Below are 23,180 nucleotides of genomic sequence, written 5' to 3' on the forward strand. Positions count from 1 at the left end.
TATCGCCATCAGTTCATTCTCGAAACCATGCCAAATTCCTTCGATAGTCTTGTCGTTTGACACAGTGATGGCAAAAAATTATTTCAGAATTTTAGAAATTTAGAATTTTAGAATTTTAGAAATTTAGAATTTCAGAATTTTAGTTTTTTAGAATTTTAGAAATTTAAAATTTTAGAATTTGGGGATTTTAGAATTTTAGGAGTTTAGAATTTCAGAATTTTAGAATTTTAGAATTTCAGAATTTCAGAATTCCAAAATTAAAAAATTCCAAACAGTAGAGCCACAAAAATTAAATTTTAGCAAACACAGTTGCACGAGATAATTCTGAAAAGACAACTCTCCATCATTCAATTTAACTCGAAATATCTTCGCCGGAGAATCCACGAAAATTCGCAGCCAATATGCCTGTAGGGGTACAAATATTTACCGTTGCCTCACAATAACCTCTCACCGTAAAAACGGCGGTTCGCGAAAAAGGCTGGCAAACAAAACGAACAAAGAAACACACGAAGGCTACATTTTAAACATGGTCCTGTTCTCTGTGGCCAGAGGCGAAACACCGTTACCAAACTCTACACACGTGCGCACGTATGTTTCACATTTGTCGTCGAGTGTGTTCAATAGGTGTTCGCTAATTCCTTGCCAAAATTATTATAAAAAATCCTCGTTTATTAGAAATCCTGAAGAATAATTTCTCGTTTATTAGAAAGACACACAATTTTGAAAATAGGAAATTATCGAAAGGATACTGTAATTCGTTTCCAAGGATCTAGGGTTCTGGCTATCGAGTAGGTGGGTGGTCGAAAAGGGTTGAGGAAAAGAGGGACGGCAAGATACTCTTAGTCGGCACCTTGACGAAGAGAAGATCAAGGGGTTTGCGTGACGTCACCCAACATTCATCTGGGTCAGGACAGGCTACGACCTAGTTACAGGCCAAACCGAAAGCACGGTTACACACGTACGCAAGTTTTGCATGCCGTTCCAGCTTTTCGACACAGTTGCTCTTCGAGTAACCTGAAATTTTCCAAAATGCAACTTGAATCCATGGAATTCACTTGAAATACCGTGCCATGCCATCGAGGTGTATCGTTGCGTTTCCCCGTGCAATTTATCACGCGTACGTTTAATAGCTTTGTTTGACGACCAGATAATTGCTTTTCGCCTCGATTTTGTTCGCTGATTGCCCGATGGCTGTAAAACATCGACGCGGTTCCGAAAATATTCCTCTCTCTACCTTTGTCGATGGACTCGAACCCTTTTTTACTCGCGAAACAAAATTTGCCGCTGGGAAATGGAGTTTCTCTCCGTTCGTTTGAATGTTTCCGCGAAATAGTAGGACTTCTATGCGAGAGAAAGCAAATTCGATTGGCTGGGAAAAGCTTTGAAGATTTCTTCCTTGATTAAAAAATTGCAATTTATTTTAAATAAAATTAAAAATTGAAGAATTGAAATTTATTTGGAATAAAATTGAAAATTGAAAACTTGATATTTATTTGAAATAAAATTTAATATCTTAAAATATCACAGATATAAATAATCCTATTTCAGTCTAGTTATTTGAAGATTCTTAATTACATTAAAATTACTATTTTCATTTTATCCTCTTTAGATTGCAGTTAATTATTCTAATAAATGGGACTTCAGATGCAGTGACTTTAAATGAGGACCGAGCTGGAATGAGTTAAATTTAAAGAAGGATAATGACCTCTTCGTGATGTACAAAAATAATGGCACATCTTACGCCTCGGAATAAGAGCTTGACTCTATTTTCAGAGAGACATCTTATTATGAATACAAGTGTTGTCTAGATAGAGACTTCCACATTTCATAACGTTTAGTTTAGTTTATTATAATTTCTAATGATTTTAAAATTCTTCTTTTTACAATATGAAAAACAAAGAATAGATCAAATTTAACCCTTTTAAAAATCACAAGATCCTTTCAGGGGCAAAATTGCAGCTGCATAATTAACTAGAGCTAACGAACAGTTTCCATTAGAAAGAGTTATTATAGCGAGCATGACCCGAGGTACCATTAGTGGGAAACTTAAGAGTTGTATAGGTAGTAGGTCACGATACTGTAAGAATCCTGGAAAATAGAGATTTCCGGAAAGGTGAATGGAAGCTAAGTTATCTGTATTGTACCCAGTCTTCTATATCACCCCTACGATTCCTTTTATTATCGGGGTCTAAAGGTCCCGATCCTATAATACATCAATAATCATTCACCTGAGAACTTTGATTAGAATGCACCTATTCACACGCAGCAAATAAGTCTTCAGATGCAGTGGATGTAAGTGAAGATTCTGAATAATGTCAAAGGTTTTTCCTGCATTAAAAGTACTATTTTCTCTTCAACACCCTTCCTACCCTGTAGTTCCTTTTTAAACCCTTGCTTTTCTACGTCCTCGTTTCATCAACAACGATTCCTCGTTAAAGAAGAGCACCGTTGAATCATCCAAGAGCAAGGGTTACCCTCGCTTAAACGAATTCCCGAACTGTCCAAAGTTTTACATTTCCTTTTCTTCTCACTTTAATGCAGCAGTTCTCCGGTTGGAGTAAAATAGATATCCGAAGTTGGTTCGTTTGAAACTCACCTATCGGCCGAAAGTTGGGCTTCTTCTAACCGGTGTGTTCATTAAAATGTAGCTCGCGTCGCCAATTAGCCCCGCGGGCTAGAATTCTGTTAATTATGCCGTTGCTTTTCCCGCGTTTCTTTTCAGCCGCTCATTAAACGTTCCAATTAGGGGGGAGGCGTGTCAGCTCTGGCCAGCCTGAAATTCCCGGATGTTGTAATCCTCGAAACGCGATCTCTTTTGGATTTCAGAATTTCAGAATTTTAGAATTTTAGAATTTCAGAATTTTAGAATCTTAGAATTTCAGGAGATTCTACCACCCTTGTACCACCCCTTAGACCTCCTTTTGATCCAGTGCTGAATCAATAACGGAAAGATCGGTAAATATTCCTCTGCCCACGATTTAGTTGAATTATCGAATATTTATAGCATAGCTGCAAGGGGAAATTCACTTCAGTTTCGTATCCAGCACAGAGACTCGAAATTTAGACGTAACGAAGCTCGACTTTCTGCAAATAATTAATGTTCTTCATGGGAATTAATTCTCATCACGTATTTCCTCCCCATGTATAATTAGCAAATGTTGATTTCCTTCTGTGAATTAATTCGACGCTATGCTAATCTCAATTTTATCTTTATTTAGAATTCATGTTAATGTTTCAATCGCAAAATTACCGCTTTTCATAGTAAAAAGGAAATTATTCTGAAAATTCGTAATTTTCATTTAAAATAAATTAGTCGTTCAGCCCCATATAATTTTACAACCCATAAAAGTGTCAAACTGAAATTCAAATAAAAAATGAAAAAAAAGGAGGATCTATCGATCATAATTGGTCGTCGGCCAAGAAACAGCTATTTCATAGCAATATTTCCAAGTTCTGGTAGTAAACCGTGCCAGAGGAGGAAAGTCGTTGTTGATGTTTCCCGAAGAAACGGCACATAAGTTTCTCAGGAAAATGAGACAGCCTCGGGATTATATCTGTCTAGGCGAAAGTTTCGTCGTAAACGAGCCACGAAAGTAGCGGCTTCTACCTTAAGCAGCCACTCGCTCGACTCGCGGTTATAATTACAAGCCGGAAACTGCGTGTCCTCGCCTCTTACAGATAGGGCTTGGCTGTTGCCAGCAGCTCTAATAAGCTTTTCTCTCCGAGTCTGACTCGGAAACGGAAGTTGCCAGCTCGCGGTGCGGCCTTGACACCAGAGCCTACGAATCGAAAGGTAGAAATTCACTTAGAAATTCTGAATAGACCCTCGTAGACTCGGAAATAAACACGATTGCCCTGTCGATTTATGCGGACCAAACGAACGATATTGTTGTACCATTTTAGATAAGATTCTTTCCACGTATGCTCGTTTCAGGTATAAAAGAAAAGTAGGTCGTTTGTTGTCAAGTTCTCAGGACGCAGGACTCTTGCCTGCGCGTTTGTTTAAATAAAGGAAATGGATGTTAAACAAAACAGAAAAATTGGAGTTTCATTTTTTTTCCGTGTGTCACGGATAAATTCACTGACTCCAGTATATTCTCCTTGGATTTATATTAAAGCTCTGAGAAGTTTTATCTCTTGCTAAGGTATTCTAGATGTCTCTTAATTAATCCCTCTGAAACGCTTTAAAATAGAATTCTTCCAATTTTATAAATAGACTTTGGGAGCTTCCTTTTCTCTGGATTATTTGAGTTTCCCTATTACACTTCTGATATCAATATTACAATTCTTGAAATTTTAGAAATTATTTTGAATTTTGAATAAGAATAGAATATACTAGGATGTCTGATTTATTTCACAGTTGAACTACTTGATCACAAAATTACTTTCCTCTTCCGTTTAATTAATAATTAAAAATAATGATGAAATACTATCGATCAGCTTTTCTATTGACCTTCGACTGATGGTACTTCCAAGAAGTTGGAGATCATTGACGCCGGAAGGGATGAAGGACACAGTCCAAGTTCCGGTGTATCGAGCGGTTGGTTCTCGTCGGCGAAGTTGTCACAGGATACACCGTCGAAAGTTCCGTTGAATTGGAAGAGTAATCGAGTTTCCGTGCTTGGATAATGGCTCGTCCATACCGCTAACGATGGCGACCGATGCAATTTCTCTGGCGCATTCTGCGCCGCCGGACAGAATTAACTCGACGTTCGAAAGCGTCTCGTTGTTATTAAAATTTAATTTTTTTGATAGAAAAAAATATTAGGTCTATCAAAAAATTATAAATAGCCTTGTTAGTTATTTCATTTTGATTTTTATATCGTTCAGTCGAAAGGGCGTGGGAAATAAAGGAACAGGGTGGAAATTCCTATAGAAAAGCGCAGGTGTCCGACTTTCGATCCAGGGTTACGGGAAAACTCGTGGCGTCTCGACGTTATCAAAATTTAATTTTTTTGATAGAAAAAAATATTAGGTTTATCAAAAAATTATAAACAGCCTTATTAGTTGTTTTATTTTGATTTTTATATCGTTCAGTCGAAAGGGCGTGGGAAATAAAGGAACAGGATGAAAATTCCGATAGAAAAGCGCAGGTGTCCGACTTTCGATCCAGGGTCACGGGGAAACTCGTGGCGTCTCGTCGCTTGTCGTTTCCCGTTCATTGTCCGCTCTGCGTCTTTTTTGCTGCTCCCCAGGCGACGGCCTCGCCTTTCGTCCCTCGTTTTTCCGCCCCGGTGCCGTTTCTTCGATCACATCGACGACGGTGCTTCGAACTGGGTTAAACTCCGGTGGGGTTTCGAGTCAAACCGCGGATCGTCAGTAATCGATGATCCCGTGGACCGCATGGAACTCGGACCAATAACGAGTTCGTGGCCCTAAGAATGCCTGGCTGCATCCGGCGAATCGCGGCCACCCAAGTGTCACGGACGAAATTGAGCACTTAATTGCAGGGTCTCCGATGGCCCATTAATAAAGACTAATTTCCAAGTAATTAAAAATATATTTTCGTCGGTTGAAAAATTTTCGAAACATAATTTATTTTCACTCGAAGAGATAATAGTGGAATATCAATTTTCTGTTAGTTTCTGAGAGCACGTTCAAAATGTAGTTTGTATGCTGGCCCGTCCATGGTGATACGATTATTTTATCAAAAGCTCCTTTGTTGCCCGCTTTACGAGCCTGCAGAGTGTACCGTGTCTTTACTAAACGACCTACATCGGAGGGAAACTATGCCGGACCGCAAACGTTTTGTCCCTATCGTTCATGTTACCGTCTGCTAGCATCCTGTACCGTATGTCCGACTATATTCGTCGCTGTACCACTGTCACTCGTGTTCCTCTCCTTATTACTGTCATGCGTTAATTGAAGACGCGATGATATCTTCATCTCCTTAGGTATATTTTGTCGAATATTTAAATTTGAGATATCATAGTCAGTCCCCTTGGAAATTGAAGAATTAAATAACGTCCATTAGCGCATGTCTGACTAATTTCGTGGCTGGACCACTGTCACTCATGTTTCTCTCCTTATTACTGTCATGCGTTAATTGAAGACGCGATGATATCTTCATTTACTTAGGTACATTCTTTCGAATATTTAAATTTCAGATATCATATTCACCCTGCTTAAAAATTGAAGAATTAAATAACATCCTTTAGCGCATGTCTGACTAATTTCGTGGCTGGACCACTGTCAGTCGTGTTTCTCTCCTTATTACTGTCATGCGTTAATTGAAGACGCGATGATATCTTCATCTCCTTAGGTACATTTTGTCGAATATTTAAATTTGAAATATCATAGTCAGTCTCCTTGGAAATTGAAGAATTAAATAACGTCCTTTAGCGCATGTCTGACAAATTTCGTGGCTGGACCACTGTCAGTCGTGTTTCTCTCCTTATTACTGTCATGTGTTAATTAAGGTCGCGATGATACGATCTTTATTTAATTAGGAGCATTTTTTCAAATATTTAAATTTGAAATATCATTGAAGAATTAAATAAATAACGTTCTGTAGCATATGTCTGACTAATTTCGTGGCTGTACTACTGTCACTCTTGTTTCTCTCCTTATTACTGTCATGTGGTAATTGAGGATGCGATGATACGATCTTCATTTAATTAGGAGCATTTATTCGAACATTTAAATTTGAGATATCATAATCACCCCCCTTAGAAATTGATGAATTAAATAAATAAATACTTTTGGGACTAAAGAATTCATCGTTCCAGTTTTAAAACCTCTTCGAAAATACCTGATTCAGCCGATAAGCGAAAGAAATATCTAAAGTACATACACGCGTATAAAGTCTGTGTCAATAAAGTTTTCCCTAGTTTCGAAAGAGTTCAAACAGAGAGATCCACTTTATCGAATTGAAACAAAGTTCGACGTCGGTTTGCAAACATAAATGCCAGCCTGTCATACGTGGAAGTGACGGGGCGTTATACCATCGGGTCAGTCGTTGATTTTTCCACCGCCGTCTGACCACAGGTGGACCTATACCACTGCCGGCACCGTTCGTCGCCGACCTCACGGACGTCTTTCCTGCATAATTACGCAACATTGTTCGCTCCGTTTCACCTGGTCGGTTGTTGATTACAGAAGTTGTCGTCAAGCTGACAATGCAATTGGAACGTTACTAAAGCCCACGTGTTCGACAAATTCTAATTTGCTTCGCACGTGACCGCGTTAACTTCGCGATCTAGGGCAACGACGAGTGATTTCTCGTGTTTCATTAGGCATCTCGTTAACAACCCCGCTAATGCTGTTTCACGAAAGAACCGTTTAATCGAATCTTCCGTTAACGATCCTCCTATGGAGCGTGAATTTTATCCGAACCGCAGCTGTGCTCGCGTAATAATCATCAGGTACGCGCAGCTGGAAACGTTGAGGGACGGTAAGAAAATTATCCAAGTGGATTACAAGAGAGCTAAGACATCTCGTGTCGCGTTGAGAGGAGGAATAAAAGAGTGCAGTTACGGAAGGGGATAGATAAGAAACAGCACTACCGTCGCTGTCCCCTGGGACGAGCAGAAAATCGTAAATGGAGCTTTCTTTATCAGCTACGGATATTACGTCAGGGACCAGCCAGCGTCATCCTCTTTGGCACTTGTTCCATGGATCGATAGGCCTGTTCTTCTCGGAAACCGTTCTAGTCACTGATCGCTGTCTGCTTTCGTTCAGCCATTCCCGAGTTGAGTGAAGTCCTTCAAGATTCTACTCTCAGATGGAACTCCGTACACCCTCCGGAAATTCGCACGTGACTTGTACTCGATGCACGTTTCAAACTTCCAGAGATCGTGAAATTCCTTTCGACACTTCTGGTTAAATTCTATGAAATTCCTCTGGTGACCTATCGACTTCGATTGTAACTAAATTTAAATATTTATTTATTCAGCTATTCGACTTCGATCCTCTAAATTTGAATCTCTTTATATTTTCAAGAGAAAAATTCGTGAGGAATTGCAGCGAAACGTTTTGAAAATTTAAGCGAGCAGCAGAAGTCTGGAACGGAGTCATGGATCAATAAGTTGCTCCGAGGTGCTTTTGTTGCACCTCTGAATATTTATTCACGCGTTTTACCACGAAAATGTTTTCTTTTTTTCTTCTTATAAAGAAGAAAAAGTCGGACGTAAAATGATTAAATGTAGCTCGGTAATGTGGCCAGCCCATTACTGTCAAGGCTTGGCTATGGATCGATGATGGTTCTTGCTCGTGAAAGTCTTTCCCTGTTAATCGCTTCGTGAAAACATTTTGTTGTGCTTGAAAATCACTCGGACCAGCCGTGTTCCTGGCACCTTATCGACCTTTCGTTACGATGCTTTTCTTACAGACTTTTAAAGTAAGAAAGATGTAGGGGGAAGATGTTCTTCTTTCGGCTACTTTCGAAATACATCGTGTTAAATTTATTAGCAAATTTTTCTTTCCAAAAATGAAATTTGCAAGCGTGGGAAATTTTTTTGAAAATCTTCTTTTAGCTACTTTCGAAATACACTGTGTTAAATTATTTAGCAAATTTTTCTTTCCAAAAATGAAATTTGCAAGCATGGGAAATTTATTTGAAAACTGCTTCCCAAAATTAAAATGAAGAATTCAACCGAATTTTGGTACTCAAACCTCTACCTAGAGCAGATGGAAGGAAAACATTATTCAAAGCGGTTGTATACATCCATTGATAAACTCTATCAACAGGAAAGGCAATCTATCTCGGCAAAGATAGACAAATATTTCTATGGAATCGTGTTTCAATATTTCATGCGACGCGCAATTACCCTGGCTGGCAATTTAGTCCTCTGCAAATCGATGGGTCGTTCCCAAACGATTTCAATCCAGAATCGACAAAAAGAATTTGTCTTTCTTTCGAATCCTTTGCTTGTTTTTCGTATCCCTGTTAACTTAGATCAATATTAGGAAACTGTCGAGTAAGAGATTCTTGATGCATTGTCCTTTGACTACAAAAGCTCCTCGTTTCCTCCTGTCGTTCATTTCTACCTGTATTTGAACTTGATTTCGACTTCAAATGCACTTGGATTTTTTTTTAAATCCTTTAAGGATTGTTATCCCTGGACGATTTTAAAACAAAAATACTTATTCTATTAATATTCACTTTGAAACAGTGGTTACGTAAAGGGTGCTTCTGCGGTAGATTAATCGTCGAAAATGGGAAATAGGTCGTAACACATTTGTAAGAGAAGTCAATAGGCGAAAGCTTTCGGGTCAAGGTCGGAGGGATTGTTCGAGCCCTTGCATTCTATCATAACATAATTCTACCCAGGGCAATTAGAATTAACTGTAATCATCCTCTTATCAATCTCCCTCGTAACCCGCCGCACCTGTGTTATTCCGATCCTTTCAACGTTTACACACCACTGAGAGAATAGGGATTATTTATGACCGTCTGGGTCTCCCTTGATCTCCTGGATATCCTTTAAATTTCAATCATAATAATCTTCTTTGCTGGGAAAATATGGAGGTATTTTCCTCGAGGAAAACTTGACACGAATTTCTTAAAAGTTTAGTATTTTTTAAAGAAGTCGAAGAAGAATTATTTATCAAGCAAAGATGCAACCCGAATTCCAACCAATAATAACTCCGACGACGATTTAACGTTGTCTCGTTGAAAGAATCTTTGTTCGACGAATGCCTTGTTTCGTCCTCGTCGCCTTGTTCCATTGGAAATTGGGTCGGTCTGCAAACGACGGATGCTCGTCAATGAGCATTCGTTTTTTAACGACGCCGTAATAACACGTGCCAATTGACAGCTGTCATGATAGACAACCGATCGTTCTTCGAAGAGAACGTTGCTCGATTGAAAGCTTGTCGATGAATGGCAGTCTTATCGAAATAAGGGCTTTCGACGTAATAAATAAAAGTGGCCCGTTCTGATAGAACCACGGGGTTTAATCCCCTGATGACGGGATATAAGATAGGAAATGTGCTTCCATAGATAGTTGCCTGCTTTGATGGCTTTCTCTTACCTGTTGCGATCATTTTACTGGCCATCGCATGTTTTTGTGAAAACATGATTTAACATTTTGGAGTAGTTGTTATGCTGTTTTAACCATCGGCGTAATTAGGATTTTTGGGGGTGGAGGAGACTCTTAGAAATTTTGTAATTTTAGAATTTTAGGATTTTAGTATTTTAGAATTTTAGGATTTTAGAATTTTAGAATTTTAGAATTTTAGAATTTTAGAATTTTAGAATTTTAGGATTTTAGAATTTTAGAATTTCAGAATTTTAGAATTTTTAAATCTTGTAATTTTAGAATTTTAGAATTTTAGAATTTTTAAATAATGTGATTTCGGAATTTTAGAATTTTTAAATTTTGGAATTTAGAATCTTAAAATTGTGAGGGGATGAATTCACATCCTTGAGGGCTCAGCCTGTCCGCTACCTAGTTATGTCAGTGCTCAAAGTATAGTATCTAACTCACTAAATATTTTATTTGAGAGATCTAAAGTGTTTAAAAATTTAATCCGGAGGAGATTAAAATTTAATATGTACCATATCAGTAATTTCGAACTCCTCTCACATCCAACACTTCAATATCGAGCACCTTAGGGTTACCGGAACTGTTATCAAAACCTCGAGGCGGGTTCTAGGATCCGATACTAAGGTTGCAAAATCATACGAGCCGATCTCAAACACTCCAGACCGTGAAATCCAACGCTTAACTCGCTGGAAAGCAATATTAGAGAATCATTATTATCCTACACGCCATTCATTTCCTCCAAGTTTCTAATATCATTTTGAGATAACAAGGGATTACATAAAGTTTCCAGTAATTATATTCAAGCATAATTAACAATTCTACAAGCATCACATCATGGACCATTAAAGAAGTCTGAAATTAAAATTAAATTTTCCCTAATCCACTGTCTAAGATTCCCAAATTCCAAAGTTTTAAGATTCTTTAAGTTCTGAATTGCCAAAATTCTGAGATTTCCGAATTCCAAAGTTTTAAAATTCTAAAATTCTAAGATTCCCAAATTCCAAAGTTTCAAGATTCTATAATTCTAAGATTCCAAAATTTCAAGATTCTATAATTCTAAAATTCTGAAGCATATAAAATAAAAAATTACCATTTCATATAAAAATAAAAAATTGTAACTAGCCACTATAATTTCCATTATTCAATATTTTCTTTATCGATAGGATATTGAAAGACTGCAATCAAAAATTGAGACGACGTCCTGTTTTCCGGCCTCTTTTTATTTTCCCATAGCTTTAATCCCTGGGTGGTAATTCCATACCTTGGAAAGGACTTGGCAGTAGCAAAGATCCTGTCGCATTCGCGCCACGTTTCGTGCTTCCACGTGACTGCAATACAGGACTCCTGTCGAGGAAGATGTGCAGGTTTTCTCACAGTCGGCCGGATGCGCGATTAAAATCATTTTTCGTTAAAGACGTCGCATCGCGCTGAAAATCCACGTTGAAATGTAAAATGAAATTTTTACTCATCCGAGTGCATTTCTATGTAATGCTGGGAAAATTTCACCAGGAAATTCGTGGATATTTTTATTTTATTTTATTTCAGAATTTCACTAGAAAGTGTAAGGAAGAGGATGGTTACAAAAATGACAAATCTTACATCTTTAAAACATCTTTAATAATTTTCTGAGTGAACAGAATTGCACTCCTCGAGACAAAGGTTTTCAAAGCATCGATATTCTTGAATAAATAAATATTCGCTTCATCATTTCTTTTGTCCTTCGGTGTGATCATGGGTGTGGAAAGAAAGTTATACATTCCACGTTCCATGCGGATCCGAAGTGTCTGTTCGAAGAATGCTATTGAATCCTCCAGCAGACGGTATTTCATTTCTCCGGGTTGTCCAACCCAGATCGATTCAGTGAATCCGATCCGTCAAGCCGGAAGCTATTTTTCCAGCCTTTTCGTGTAATGCTCGCCTCTTCCGGAGGTCAGGATCCTTTTGATACAGTAACACGGTCAGCTGAATCAAATTCGTAGTGTCCTGGTATAGTGACTGAGAAGGCATTAGCCTCGAACAGAAAGCTTAAGGCGTTTCTGAATGAAATCGTGGATTTCAGAATTTTTTAATTCAAGAATTCTAGGTTTTTTTTAAATTTCAAAATTTTAGGATTTCAAGATTCTATAATTCTAAAATTTTAAATTGCCAAAATTCTAAGATTCCCAAATTCCAAAGTTTCAAGATTCTGTAATTCTAAGATTCTAAGATTCCCAAATTCCAAAGTTTCAAAATTCTATAATTCTAAAATTTCAAATTGCCAAAATTCTAAGATTCCCGAATTCTAAATTTTCAAAATTCTATAATTTTAAAATTCCAAATTGCCAGAATTCTAAGATTCCCAAACTCTAATGTTTCAAGATTCTATAATTCTAAGATTTTAAATTGCCAAAATTCCAAGTTCTCAAAATTTCTAAAGGATTTGGCCCACCCCCAAAAAATCTTGTCTCCACGAAAGATAATGAGCATCGATCAACCACCTACATGACATTACTATCACGACACAAAGTGATCTCCTATTTCAAATTGCCAACCCAGATGCTATATATCATTAGAGAGATCCATAACGAAACGAGGCACAGTTCACTCCTTGTTGATCCTTGCCTCGACACACGAAGCTCATTTGCTTGATTTATGAATATTACGTCGTCTAGCTAGAATTTCTGCTATTGATCGAAGCGCTGAACCATGTATTGTCCTGTTACAGTTTCCGCACCGCGAAAGTAAAATTGCTGTTTTACACGTGGAAAATGAGTCGTAGCTGTATATTCGCGTGACCAACGGTAGTAAAAATTCGCCGGGGACGTGTACACACAATTGTAAAAGTGTGACGTACACCCATCGACTTGGTGGATTAAAAATAAACCGAGTTTTCTGGGCCACCGTTGCACTAATTCTACAATCCGGAGTAAACCGAAAATTTATACATCGAAAACGAAACTTTTAATGACCAATGTTCCGTTAACGAAGCATTCATTTTCAATTTTTATCGCATCACTGAATTCTGCTTTATTAACATCCTGATTATAAATAGAAAATTCCAGAAACTCATTTAATAATTTTTTCGCTATCTCTTCTTCTACTTAGAATTTTTTCAAAATTCTAGTCAAATATGAAAGAATAGCAATGGTAAAGTGTTAATAAAAAAAAAAACAAGAATCTTTCAACCGAAATAAAACAAGGAATAAACAATTTCGTTTGCTTACATTCATCTCTGAGCAAACATTACAAACCAGCCTCTATTTTTCATTTTTTCCAATCAACGAATCCCATAAAATTTTTGTTTTCCCTTTTACATTGCTGCAGTGAAAAATTTGCAGCATGAAATCACTGGTATCACGGAGGAGTTACAAGAAATAAACAAGCAGGGTTTCATGGATTGCGTAGGAGAAAAATGGTACTGCCATTTCTGTCGTTGGCACGGGTCGTTTATACAGATTGCTGTTGGTTAACTTGGCGAGGAAGGAAAAAAAAAATATTGATCAGTGGTTTGACGAAGAATGTTATCGTCGCGACGATGCACTGTCTGCGAGAAGTGGAGAACTTTGTTGACCCAAATACAAGCGATAATAAGGTAGCTGGCTTAGCCGAGCGTGAGCCTCGCCGCCACAGGGTGGTTCTATCTTTAATACATTAGGATATATTTCTTCAAGGTCTTTGCAGAGTCAGAGTTTACTGGTCTTGAAAGTCATCCGGTTGAAAATCCTACGTACACGGTCACTTGGCTCACGAATTGAGTAGCTGGTTAGTTAAAGTTCACTTCAGAGAAGAACTGAATTGAATTACTTCTGGAGTTCACTGAAATCTATTATATGAATGAAAGTTCGATGGTACAATTGTTTAGGTATTAATTCCAATCGATTTTATTTTATTCCAAGTTTTCAGAATTCAATAATTTCAAATTTTCAGAATTCAGGAATTTCAAATTTTCAGAATTCAATAATTTCAAATTTTCAGAATTCAAGAATTTCACATTTTTAGAATTCAAGAATTCAGGAATTTCAAATTTTCAGAATTCAAGTATTTCAGATTTTCAGAGTTCAATAATTCCAAATTTTCAGAATTCAAGAATTTCACATTTTTAGAATTCAAGAATTCAGGAATTTCAAATTTTCAGAATTCAAACACTTCACATTTTTAGAATTCAAGAATTCAATAATTTCAAATTTTCAGAATTCTTAAATTCCAAATTACCAAAATTCATATGGATAACGTAGCACTCAAGGTGCTAAATGAAACATTTTAATTTGATAAATTCACCCTGAAAATATTCCAAAGTCAAATCGTTACTCTTGACCCCTATAGAGTCACAGTGCTCTGCAATCAGCTTCGTCGAACGAAAATTGAATAGTTTCGAGTTACCTGGTTAGTACAAGTCGAGAACTTGCTTAATCTAAATACTTGGTTAATCTAAATTAGGGAAGTCTAACTGAATCCGAAGCAGCCACATTGATACCGGTTCCTTTAAACTTGGCTATCGATGTATCTAGAGCTTTAGTATCAAGACCCATCGAGTCAGAGATTGTTAAGAACTTGGTTGACCTAAATACAATCACGATAATCAGAAGGTTAGCTCACCTAGCTTTAGCCTCGGTATCAAGGAACGCGTTCTCTTTAATCCTTTCGTTTGTTCCACGATCCTTAGCCATCAATTTTTCTTCGCCCTTAACGCAATCTTTTTCCATTTCATCTATTTGACCCATGGCATGTTTTTTCTTAAACAGTGGTTCGTTATTAAAAACGTCAAAAAGAATTTCACTTAAAATTCAACAAGCTAGCTTTTAATAGCCTGCAATGAAGTTTTTCCATGGCTCTCCTCATTTTCTTATTATACGCTATGAATAATTCATGATTGACGTGGAAGTCTTTGATATCTTTGGTTTTGAAAATGAAAACACGAGGGCAGAAAATGAGAAGGCTATCTGCTATAAGAATGATTTAATTATTATCAAATTCCTAAATTACCAAATTGCAAAACTTAAACGTCAGATAATTTAGAAATTTAAAAACTTTGAAATTAAATATTTCCTATACCTCGCAGTTGTCCCGTGCACTCCGGTGCCCGTGAGCTCTCCATCGGGCACTTGATCTGCCCGTCAGTGGATGACACCGTTAATTGCGCTCTGTCTCGCAGTCCAACGACACTCTCGTCCTCCCCTCGACATCTGCACCCTCTCTAATCACGGGATTTAATGGTATTTCAGAGATTGGTCGCGGAACTGAACAAAGAACAGGAGGCTTTCATTGCCAACAAGCACACCGAAAAGGGAGAGGCCGTTGCACCGTGGGTCGGTGCACCGAACGAGGACGTATTACGCGAAGAATGCTTATCTCTCTCAACGGTGAGTAATTCCTTTCCAGTATACACGCTTGTTGTTGTTCGACAACTGTTCTGTCCCGGGAAAACGAAGCTTAGAGAGACACAGGAGCGCAATTGAATTCCGTTTGCTAGATAGGCTTTGTATATACAGAGAGAGAGAGGGGAATATGGTGTACAAAGTGCTCGTATCTCACAAAGATACTTGATACGATTCCTGCGGTGTTCATAGCGGTTGGTAATGAGCAAAGATTATGAGATAGTCGTTGTTCGTTCCTCCTTTGATCGTTGGAAATAGATACGAGACACGGTATTATAGGGTTAATGTATTCAAGAATAATTTCACCGAGTTTGATGGCAATGAACATGGTGTAGAGCGATCCAGACCGTGCGTCGCCGACTCTACGGAAATAGTTGAATTCCTCCTTTCCACAATCGAGCACTGATTTCAGGACAAACGTAACTTCTTGAGGCCCCCACCCGAGGGAGTTGATTTCCCATGGGACTTCGAGGCTGTGCAGCCGATGGCGGAAGCCACCCTTGCTTTGGACCCGAATCTGAAAGACATGAGATTCCAGCTGGTACCGAAAGTGTAAGTTAAACAGAATTATTTAGAAAATATCTTTCTTACAGTTGAAACGTTTTCAGTTGAAATTTAACGTCAAAAGTAAATCGATGCTGGGCTTTTCTGAAAATAACTCAGAGTTTCTAATTAGAAATTATCTTGGAACGTGTCTGATTAATCGATATACACCGAGGTACAAAGCGTATGTACTTAACTACGAATCGATTATTTACCGGTTGTAAATGAAATCAGTCTACGGTGGGTCGCGTTAATTGGCAATTTCCAAAACGTTGTCCGTTTACGGGTAGATCGGAAGGGCAGGGCTCTGTATCGGGTTCACATCGAGACTAATTCCCCGTGTCATGCAGAATATCCGAAGAGAATTTCTGGCGGAACTATTTCTACCGGGTCTCCGTTCTCCGTCAGAGCCACGAACTGAACGCGATGGCCAGTCAGGCTGAAAACAACCAGAATCTGACCTCCGCCGGAAACGTGAACCAACCAGAAGGTAATTCCATTTAGACCCTCCACTTTCTCATCGTTAGACATTATTATTCTTGGTTCGATGCATTTGCCATGCAATATTGGATATAACACTCGACCCTCTCGATCAACTGCATTGCGTTTTGTAAATTGAAAAATTCTACCTATTTCCATTTCAACCCTTTCAGGATTGTTTCAGTTTCTAATTGAAACTTTCCGATTTTCTACCCTTTGAAATATTTTGATTTTCTACCCTTTGAAATATTCTGATTTTCTACCCTTTGAAATTACCATAATATAATATTAATGCTGCTTAGAATTTCCTTTCAATTATTAAATTTTTGGCGCTGGTCATTTACGACCCCTGATTAGAGTAAATATAAACATTACTAATTTGCAATATTTACCTGAAAGGATTGAAATATTAATTTAAAGTATTCGATGATACACCATCCCTAGAGAGTTAAATGGATAACAGATTTACTTATGCATCATACGGGATGTTTGCAAAAGTAAAAGAATGAATATTTGATCATATCGTCGAGGATATTTTAAACAAAACGCTTTGCATAGTCGATGGCTGTCTCTTCAGACCACCGGATATTTATTCTACAAATTGATGCTCGAATATCGGATAAACATTTATTATCTAATTAAAAAGATAAATAAATTCATCTCAGCCGAAGGATATTTCAATAGAAAAAAAGTCCGAAACCATTCACTGATAAAATATTTTTAACAAACAAAAAGAACGAAAAAATTGTCGAAAGAAAATCTTTATTCATGACATTCAATGCTTCAATCGAAACATCGATCCAAAAACCACAGAAACTTCTGGAATAACGCAGTAAAAACAAAAATGATGTTTCAATATCGAAGAGACAATAAATCCAACACTCTATATCCGACAATCCCGTTAAAAGTTTATTTGTTAGAAGACTTAATAACAAATAGACCAGGGGGATTGACAGGTGAATGGTTGGAAAGCGGCGGCATTGACCGCTTCGAATATCCGTCGGCTTTGTTCGTCGTATGAAACTCGTTACTTTAAAAGGTGCGATAAAAGTCAACCATCGACATGATTTTCGAAGAGAGGATCGATCGAGCGTGCTACACGCGCGCTCTTTTATTTTTATTTTTCATTCACTACATAGTATCCGCTGTTAGTTTGCATTTGCAGTACCGAGTTGCTTGACTCGACATACCTTTGTTGCCCGAAAGTAGCACAGTTAATTTCCTCCCGTCGAGACGGACAGATTTAGCCCGTACGTCCGAGGACGCGAGGCGTCGACGGGAAAAGGCGGCGGAGACGTTTTACGAGCGTCGCGCGACCGTTTTCTTAGAATCTTTCTTTGCATGGCACGATTCAGAGTTCGATGCGTCGTGTAGATTTCTATTTATTCAACGTGCTGGCGTGTCAAAATATTTTCCTTCTTCGATTGGAAACGATGGTAACGCAAACACGCTGGGAATAATCGAGTGGGAAACGATTAATATTGCATTGTCATTGGTCCATCGAAATTACGAATTCGACGTTAATTCGAGTGAAACGATAATTCTTGATGAAATTTCGAACGCGCCGCTCGGAAAATTGCTGCACGCCAGCACGCTGGGAAAACAACACGGCTTTTCCGGAATTGGAGGCAGAAACGGAAGTAGAAAGGGTTGAGAGACACACGGTGGTTCGATATCAAGATTTTTATGAAATTAACCTATTTGAAAGTTATATGATGCGAAGGTAACCGATATTACGGGCTCGGGCGGGCTCGGAAAACATCGGGCGAGCTCGGGCGGATGTCCGATAGATTTTGAAAAACACGAGAGTTGGGTCGCAGACCGCAGCCCGCGGGGCTACGCGACTGCACGTATGTATCGGACACTCGCCCGATGTTTTCCGAACCGACCCGAATAGTCGGGCTGCACCATCCCTAGTGTACCCATGAAATTGGAAAATTTCCTAATTATCGAATTTCTCATATTTCCAACATTTTTGCTCCGCCCGTTATCGAGTTAAGAAATAATCTTCCACCAGAGGTTAATCACCTTTCTGCATTCCGTCCGCTCTCTCCGAGCATTGAACCACTTTCTTCAGAACAAGAATTTGATCCCGGCGACTGCTGCACTCCGCGAAACTTCCGTTTACTTCTCGAAAGTCCGGTCACTGAAATTTCACTCTCCATCAGCGTGTTCCGGTTCGTTTTTACCTTTGAAAACGGCTTCCATGAAACCTATCCGTTTCGCTGTTCATTATTAGAAGCAGGAAATATCCGTTTACACGGTTCGTTTAAAAAATGAATATCTTTCACCGACGAATAACGGTCGTGGTAGTGCAGCCAGTCGTACCTCGATGAAATTTCAACGATACACGCAGCGAAATACGAATGGAATAGAAAGCTTTAGCGTTAGGCAACAGTTGCTCCCCGACCCTTCTAGTTTAGCCGTGAGTGTTGTCTTGCGAACAGTTCAAGTGACCACCGGCCAGGAAAGCGGCGGAACGGTGACCAGCAGCAGTAACAACGCCGATTCCCCGGGCCACGAATTCGTGTCCGATAGCATGAGGGTCTCGGACACGGACCTCGAAGAGGTCCGCGAGGGCATGAAAAAACTTGGGATGCAACCACCTAAAGGTTAGTGATCGTTGGTCGTCGTTAACACCCTAATGAATTCAATTGGGATCATTGCATAGAACGTCGCGATAATTCAAGATAAACCCTGCTTAGCTCGTCGAATGATACGTATAGACGGACCTTAACTCCTGCCACGGTTCCCTCTTCTTTTAATTTTTGAGAGAAAGAGAAAAGGAGGACTCTTCGGTGCACTCTGATCGAAAAATTCTTCTTTACACACACCTCGACGATTAGTCACGAAGACACTCGATCTTTGAAGAGACGTTCTGTTACGACCACCAACGAAATTCTTAATTAGAAGATACATTCGAAGAGGAACTCTTCTTTTCAACCTTCTGTATTCGTCGGGGGAATTTTTATATTTGAGAATTTGGAATTTGTATAACTTTTAAATTTCTGAATCTTGAAACTTCCCCTTAAGTACAGGGGGTTGAAAAGGGAAGTTCCTCCGATCGAACGATCAATGCCCAAGACACAAGGTGTCCACGAAACACCGTCCCTCGTGAGTATAATACGACGAGAATCAACGTAATCGTGACACTCGATCTCTCTGTGTTCCACCTTCTTTTCACCAGCGTTTTTAGCGAGCCGTTTATTCATTTCGTAGTTTTGTGTATTTGATTTATGTGCGAGCAGCTTCATCCAAGGTTCCTAATCAGTGTGCTTTTTAGTAGCGAGAATTGCTCTCGACCATTGTATGATAACAACTGTGTTACGTTATTCCTTATTTCGCAATCATACCAGTAGACCGTCTCTCATCTCTGACTATTGATGATTGCCTCATGTGACTAAACGACCGCTTTCCATTCTATTCTGTCAACAGCCTAAAGAAGAGGAGAGAATTTGACCCCGATAAAAAAAAGCATTATCCAAAGCACACCCCTCAGAAAAAAAGAAAAAAAAAAAAAATAATAATACAAGCTTCTTTCCCCGTCTCGAAGACCGACGTTGAGTTTTTCGCTTTTCGTCCCCTGTCTCCTCGAACCACCCAGCTCCCACTTCTCTTTTCTTTTTCCTTTTTGTTTCTCTCTCTCAAGTGTGGTCAAGCAAAGGCCGCTGGATGAATACGGGACAGGGAACGATCCTCTCGTCACCCTCGTTACGTTTTCAACCCCTCGTTTCCTTCTTTCTTTCTTTTTCTTTTTTTCACCCCATCCATGGCGAACCGATCGACGATTCAGGGGGTTGCTTTTACGACGCGATGGCTATTCCTTATCGTCCTCGTTGTTAGCGACCGTTCGTTTTCTCCTTTCTGATGTTCGAGAGAGATAGAGTGATACCGAGGCGAAAGAAAGACAGAGGAGGGGTGAAGATCAGACGGCTCGATATATGCAAATCGTAAAAGCGTTTAAGGATGTACACGGTCGGATTTGAAACGGTGATATGAAAGAGAAAACAGCAGTATAGGAACCGATGACATTAGCGGCCATAGACGCCCGCGGTTTAGGGATCGACATTTGCTGAAGGGAGAGAAAGAGAGAGCGAGTGGGAGGGAGAGAAAAGGGTAGAGTGCGTGAGAGAATGAAAGTACGCACGGTGTTTAAGGGAAAGTACGAGATATTCTAGGGGAAAAAAAGGGGGATTCCTTTTAGAAAAGAGAGAGAAGAAAAGATATACACAAATCGAAGATTAAAAAAAAAAAAAAATTAATAACGAGCAAAGAATAAAACTCGACTAAATGTCTGTATGTCTGTCCGTTTGTCTGTTTGTCTGTCTGTCTTTGTTCTTAATCAATAAATATCGTCTCTTGTCGATTCTCTTCGTGTTTGATTAAGAGATTAAATGGAAAGATAGAAGAGAATCTACTAAGTGTTACATAAAGAATTAAGACAAAATAACCAAAAAAAAAAAAAAAGAAGTAACATATAAAAATTCGTTGAATGACAATACGTGTTTTAATGGAAAAAAAAAAAATAATAACAATCGGGGATCGAGGTGTAACCTTATGTCTCGTCTCTCGTGGGTGTAGTCCTCGTAGTGATTTTCCTTCCGATTCAACTCAAACCTAAAACGCATAACGACGAGTTACTCCGTAAACCACAGAACGCATATTCAGGAGAGAGAAAAACGGCCGGCCGGAGGCGATCCGTTTACAAGCCCGTCTATCCGAAATGTGAACGCGAAAATCGCGGGGGTGAAAAAAGAGCGACGGGAAACGTACGAATCGAACGAGAAAACGAGCTTTCCGTACGGACGGACGCTTAAGCGGCGTTAATCCTTTGCGGTCGTATTTGTACCGCTAGTAAACCTTCGAAATCAGTTATACCCCCTATAGAATGGAACTTAATTAATTTTTTTAATTTAAACCGAAACACAGTGGTTCTTTCATTCATTCCAAATTTTAATTCCAAATGGTTGATAATTTAATGGTTGATTAAATTCGTTTATTTCTATAGATAGTGACCCAGCTAAGTAGTATTACCAGGTGGGTCTGACCATGCGCTGATTACTACTACTGAATTTCATAATTCAGCCGTAAATATTGCACGACCCTAAGTTCGACAATATATCAATTTTTATTAAATTATTAGTACCATATAAATCCTTAATTTTAATAAATAAATAAGTTGAATTTGTAAACATTGGACGCCCAAAGCGTTGTTGTACTACTGCTTGTTATACCGAGAAGGTTAAATAATTAATAATTTATCTAATTTTATTTAGTGCTAGTAGATATACGACCGCAAGGGGGTTAAAAACGAGCACGTACACCGGTGCACCCTATTTCGATGTAGAAAAACAAGGGAGGGAGGGGGTAAAATAGAAGTAAGCGAAGAAAGTGAAAATAATAGAACGACACGGTATCGAGTGTGTCGATATAGATAGGTGTTCGCGGGGCTATCGAACGTCGACTCGACATGGAGAGCGCATGTAAAGACGAATCGATATACGCAAGGGTTGTACGGAGAGGAGGGATGAACTACTGGCGAAAAATTCGGTGCTCGTTCGTTGCCTCAATCTCGACACGCGAAATAATTCATCGATCGAACGAAAATGGTAATGCGGTTTCAGGTGAAATTTTTCCGATAGGAAAATTCGATGGAATTTAATTTTACTTCAACCCCTTCGTTGCGTTATATAAAAATATCGGTATTATACCATTTTTCCTGTAGAAAATTAAAACGAAAATTATGCAACGGGGGAATTAAGATAAATTTTCATAAAATAAGTAATTGAAGTATGGTGGCGCGAATCGAGACGGAAATGTAGCTGGAATGCGAAAGGTTGAGTTATAGATCGGTAAAAGGGAAGGGTGACGCCGGAAAACCGTCTCCTCGGTTCCGTTTCACCCCCCTTTTTTTTTTTCTCTCTCCTTGTGTGGTTTGAGTTTTTGCTCTCCACCTTCTCTTTCCCGCTTACCCTCCCCACCCCCACTACTAACACTAACACAAAGACACGATTTAATTCCGACACTGGCACACGGAGACACGCGAGTCGCGAGATCAATGCGAAGAAATAGGGACGCGAGGCTGGGACGCTGGATTGCGACACACACATATATACACACAGAAAAATAATACACCCACGCGTACACACATTGGCCGTACAAGACCCCGCGTGGCCTGCATGAAACTAGCTACTTGTCAATCTCCGCAGAAGAAGATTGGGAACGCGAATTGGAAGCGGAGCTGAAGGATTACGAGGTTGTTGTAACCGGAAGCGAGACGAAGAATGGCGTCGCAACCACCAAAGACACCGACGCGAATAAAGACGATTGGGAGAAGCAGATCGACGAGTTACTGGCCAACGAGGAAGACGAGGACCTCAAGTGAGCCGAAGGGATCCTCTTTGTGACCGGATACAGAGAAGATCTCGTCGCGTTTCAATTGAGATCCTGCCAGGAGAGATTCGGCTTCTTCTTTTCTTCCATCGATCTTCCTCCGGTTTTCTAAAAAAAAAAAAAGGAAAACCGAAAGAAAGAATCTTGCTCTGTCTCTCTTTTCGAAAAATCCTTATTTTTAATTGGGTAATTAGTGTTCGGGACTTGACTGTTTAATTTAATAATGATGGAGAGAGAAAGGAACGATGATTGTTGTTGATAGAAGAGGTAGAAGATGGAAGGGGAGGAAGGAGGGTTGGAGGTAAGAGGTAAGAGGAAACAAATTTTCCTCTTCTTACGGGGGTGTGTTTTCTCTCGACAGCGTGTACGTTTACGATCCTCGAGCACGATGAAGACGATAGGGTTACCCGAGGGTGATGGG

At 39.1% G+C, this 23,180-nt stretch overlaps 1 protein-coding gene across 6 annotated transcripts in view; it reads left to right on the forward strand.

The window, feature by feature from the left end:
* Window positions 1–22,901, forward strand: part of Sap47 (Synapse-associated protein 47kD) — a 53,225-nt gene extending 30,324 nt beyond the window's left edge. For 4 of the 6 annotated variants that reach the window (XM_034315364.2, XM_034315365.2, XM_034315366.2 and 1 more), the window contains exons 5-9: window positions 15,191–15,328; window positions 15,756–15,895; window positions 16,237–16,376; window positions 18,814–18,978; window positions 22,576–22,901. In XM_034315364.2, the coding sequence (XP_034171255.1) occupies window positions 15,191–15,328; window positions 15,756–15,895; window positions 16,237–16,376; window positions 18,814–18,978; window positions 22,576–22,751 (759 nt within the window). In that variant the 3' untranslated portion in view covers window positions 22,752–22,901. The other 2 variants (XM_034315369.2, XM_034315368.2) reach the window with 2 other exon arrangements.
* The last annotated feature ends 279 nt before the right edge of the window (window positions 22,902–23,180 follow it).

The sequence above is a fragment of the Osmia lignaria genome, chromosome 15 (assembly GCF_051020975.1).
Source record: "Osmia lignaria lignaria isolate PbOS001 chromosome 15, iyOsmLign1, whole genome shotgun sequence".
NCBI classification, from domain to species: Eukaryota; Metazoa; Arthropoda; class Insecta; order Hymenoptera; family Megachilidae; genus Osmia; species Osmia lignaria.